Source organism: Haliotis rubra, unplaced genomic scaffold (genome assembly GCF_003918875.1).
Source record: "Haliotis rubra isolate DU_JTF1 unplaced genomic scaffold, ASM391887v1 Scf510, whole genome shotgun sequence".
In the NCBI taxonomy this organism is placed as follows: Eukaryota; Metazoa; Mollusca; class Gastropoda; order Lepetellida; family Haliotidae; genus Haliotis; species Haliotis rubra.
The window spans coordinates 125,747-130,218 of record NW_025767203.1 but is presented as its reverse complement, the minus strand read 5'-3'; the positions used below and the strand labels follow the sequence as shown (position 1 = coordinate 130,218).

General features: G+C 43.5%; 1 protein-coding gene across 1 annotated transcript; it reads left to right on the top strand.

Annotated features, from left to right (window-relative positions):
• Positions 1-386: 386 nt before the first annotated feature.
• Positions 387-1,853, top strand: LOC124292261 (extensin-2-like). The gene is made up of 2 exons (XM_046729323.1): positions 387-431; positions 1,305-1,853. Exons 1-2 carry the CDS (start codon positions 387-389, stop codon positions 1,851-1,853), a joined length of 594 nt encoding a protein of 197 aa, XP_046585279.1.
• The last annotated feature ends 2,619 nt before the right edge of the window (positions 1,854-4,472 follow it).

Sequence of the window (4,472 nt, the reverse complement as noted above, 5' to 3'; positions counted from 1 at the left end):
TACTTTTATTATCTTTACACCAATACAGTTCCTCTCTCCAGAAACAGCAGAAAGGTCAGCCAGATCTCAACAAGGAAATCTAATTGTGTCTGAGTCAGAACATGTTGATTAAAATGGATTCTAAATAAATACGTTTCCCAAAAAAATTAATTAAATGATTTGAATGAAGATGATATAACTCTACTCTCCAGAAACAACAGGAAGGTCAACGAGATCTCGACAACAAAATGGTGTTGTTTAGAACATGTTGATTACAATTGATTCTAAACAGGTATATGTTTCCGACAAATATGAATTTAATAATTTTAATGACGAATCTGCACAAATTAACTAATAAAGCGAATTATTTATAACATTTCTATATATTACACATGTCATGATTAAAGATGCGCGGTAGTAGTCAGCGTTTCATCTTTGACCTTATTCTGCTGGTAATTGCATATATCAACAACTGCAGATGTCATGTGTAGGGGCGATTCATTACATTCGATTAATGTTTTATAATTTCGAGGTGTAAGGGGAAGGTAGAAGCATCATTTCGTCTCATTAGTTGATTGAAAGGCAGTTCTATTGCATTGAGGTTCTGTTGTTTACATAATGGAAGGAAACGGACGCGTCTATTGTCGTAACCAGGGGTGTCAGGGTTTGCCTTGACTGACAATATTCACCGTTATCTCAAAATTATCTTAGCAGTTGAGATGTCATCTAAATGCAATTGTCTGGAAAATAAAGATACTGATCTAGATAATTTGTTTCCACAAGTTGAAGTTTGATTAAAGGACAGGTTGAGTCTGTTAATTATTAATCACCCCTAATGAAAGGTCAGTTCATTTCCATACGTCAAAACATGGCCGAGACGGGTTGTACATTACTATAATTAGCACTGTGAGACATCACTCGGTATAATTGGTGCTTTTAATCACCAAGTATCCCGGTATTGCGTGATAATGCAAAGGTCACGTGTTGTGTGTTAATTACAGAGTAGCACGTGATGGATGAAAGCCTCTATACGGTATCAGTGACAAGCAGTACATAATATAGTTTACTGCACTGTCCGACCGACTGAAAGGATGACGTGATAGCGCCTGGTTCATTAGTCGGTATTTCCTTCCTCCTCTGGTGTGTGTGTCTCTGTGTATGGCCGTGTTTTCATCTCATCCCCTCGCTGCCGCATCTTCTCATCTTTTAAACGTATCATTTCTCACCCTAACTTCTTTATCCTATGCTCTCATCTTCTCACCTGCTCATCTCCGCAATTTCTCCTCTTCTCACCTGCTCCTCTCATTACCTGCTCATATTCTCAGCTGCTCCTCTTCTCACCTGTTCATCCCCTCATATGCTCTTTTCCTCATCTGCTCTTTTCCTCATATGCTCACCTGCTCCTCTACTCACCCGCTCCTCTACTCACCCGCTCCTCTACTCACCTGCTCCTCTACTCACCTGCTCCTCTACTCACCTGCTCCTCTACTCACCTGCTGCTCCTCTACTCACCACCTGCTCCTCTACTCACCTCTGCACTCACCTGCTCCTCTGCTCCCCTCACCTGCTGCTCCTGCTCCTCTACTCACCTGCCCTCTACTCACCTGCCGGCTACTCACCCGCTCCTCTACTCACCGGCTCCTCGACTCACCTGCTCCTCGACTCACCTGCTCCTCTACTCACCTGCTCCTCTACCCACCTGCTCCTCTACTCACCCGCTCCTCTACTCACCTGCTCCTCTACTAACCCGCTCCTCTACTCACCCGCTCTTCTACTCACCTGCTCCGCTACTCACCTGCCCCTCTACTCACCTGCTCCTCTTCTCACCTGCTCACCTGCTCCTCTACTCGCCTGCCCCTCTACTCACCTGCTGATCTCCTCACTACTCATCTCCTCACCGGCTCATCTTCTCACCTGCTCATCTCCTCCTCTCACCTGGCCATCATCACAGTTACACTTCTCATCCTACCTTCTTCTCGCGGTTTCATTCTCTGACTGTACCATTCTCTCACCGTCTTATATTCTCACCTTCTTATCCTGTAACTCATCGTCCCGTTATAGCTGAAACATCGCTCACTCCTTTCACATCGCATCTCCTCACCCCATCACGTCTTGTCTGCTCATTGTCCCATAATTCCATCATCTTAACATCTAATATTCTCACTCCAACGGGGAGGGGCGCGCACCCCCTTCTCCCCTGAAAAAAGTTCTTTCTTTCCTCCCCAACCCCCCTTTCTCCAAAATCCTGTATGCGCCCCTGTCATCCTTTTACTTTCTCATCTCCCCAGCATCTAATGTTCAAAATATCTCACATATCCCAACAGGTTAACAGTTAACACAGAGCCCCCTTCACTCTGCACACCTTTTTCACACTACAACCCCTCTTCCAAACCAAGATCCACAGTCCACGCAATCCCAACAAGCTGACTGGTCTCTCTTGATCAGTGACCGCCTCCGGCCACAAACAACCCTATACCCCACCCCAAGCATACACACACCCTCACATCTCAGCATCTTCCCGCTTCCCTGTGGTTCATGCCGCATTTCCATTTGTCCTGCCACCCCCTTTGTCTCCCTGCCATCCACCCATTCCCCAACCCCACATTTTCCCATCTTCAGCCCACGTCACACCGGAGATGGCATGTCCAAAATAGACAATGTGCAAGGATGCTAAAGTCTTAAATTAAAGTGCACGTGGCCCTGACTGATTAGGTCCTGGTCAGACCCAGGATAAGCCAATATATCATACTAAGCTCACAGCAATGGGTTGCCTAGCAACACGTACTCAAATGCGTCTACGGCAAGACAGTACCATGAAACTTACCATGTTCTCGTGCACTCGCGTCCAAAATCGTTAGCACCGACGTGTTCTTTGACTTCCAAGCACTTTACAGCTTCATTAAAAGAGGCTAAAAAAGATAACGGCATTTCCTACAGGGACAAAATCTATTAAAGCTAAACACAAACACTCTGACAACACCAGAATTTTTTTTATTTAAATAATCCCTCTATCGTTTAATTACTGTCCTCCTTTTAAGAATAACGGCCTCCTATATTTAATCAATGAGCTTACAGCTCGGAATAGGTATCAGTTTAATGGGGGAAAAAAAATCAAGATTTGAAGTCACTTTTTTACCAGGCCAGGTTGAATCGTTGTCTCGGTGATGATGTGGTAAAGACATTGTAAAGACGTTGTAAAGACGTGCACACTAGATGCCTGACTGACTTAATTAATTGTTTTTAGCAAATCCCAAAGTCCAGTTCGAGGGTATTTAATCGTTGTCTTTGCATAATCATTACATTAGCTACAGTTATTGATTGGTGTGTCAATCTACGATACAATTATTCTGTGGAAGGAGCTATTGTTTCAAGCCGGAGCTCTGATAACAATGTTCGTATGAATGAGGTTCTGTTTCAGATTCTACATGTGGAGTTATTAATATTTTCTCAAGGGGTTTGGTTTATGAGGTTACCGTATAGATCATTAATAAACATTCACATATGTTAGAAATCAGTAGTAGTACTCGACAGAGGTGTAGTGAGTTAGATTTTACGCCGCTTTCAGCAATATCATGGCGGGGGGACACCAGGAATGGGTTCACACATTGTATCCATGTGGGGATCCAAACCCGGACTTCATCATGACGCCTTCGCAGGGGTAGTATTAGCAGTAGTAATGCCAGTAGGTGTACTAGTAGAAGAGGTAGCAGTGGTAGTAGTAGTCGTAGAGGTGGTAGTAGTAGTAAAACTAGTCGTAGAGGTGGCAGTAATACTCGTAGAGGTGTCAGTAGTTGTTGTAGTAGTACTCCTAGAGGTATTAGTAGTAGTAGTAATACTAGTCGTAGAGGTGGCAGTAGTAGTAATACTAGTCGTAGAGGTGGCAGTAGTAGTAATAGTAGTCGTAGAGGTGTCAGTAGTTGTTGTAGTAGTAGTAATCATAGAGGTAGTAGTAATACTAGTCGTAGAGGTGGCAGTAGTAGTAATAGTAGTCGTAGAGGTAGTAGTAGTTGTTGTAGAGGTAGTAGTAGTAGTAGTAGTAATCAGTAGAGGTAGTAGTAGTAGTAGTAGTCGTAGAGGTGGCAGTAGTAGTAATAGTAGTCGTAGAGGTGGCAGTAGTAGTAATAGTAGTCGTAGAGGTGGCAGTAGTAGTAATAGTAGTCGTAGAGTGGCAGTAGTAGTAATAGTAGTCGTAGAGGTGGCAGTAGTAGTAATAGTAGTCGTAGAGGCAGTAGTAGTAGTAGTCGTAATAGTAGTCGTAGAGGTGGCAGTAGTAGTAATAGTAGTCGTAGAGTCGGCAGTAGTAGTAATAGTAGTCGTAGAGGTGGCAGTAGTAGTAATACTAATCGTAGAGGTGGCAGTAGTTGTTGTAGTAGTAGTAATCCTAGAGGTAGTAGTAGTAGTAGTAATAGTAGTCGTTGTGGTGGCAGTAGTTGTTGTAGTAGTAGTAATCCTAGAGGTAGTAGTAGTAGTAATAGTAGTCGTAGTTGTTGTAG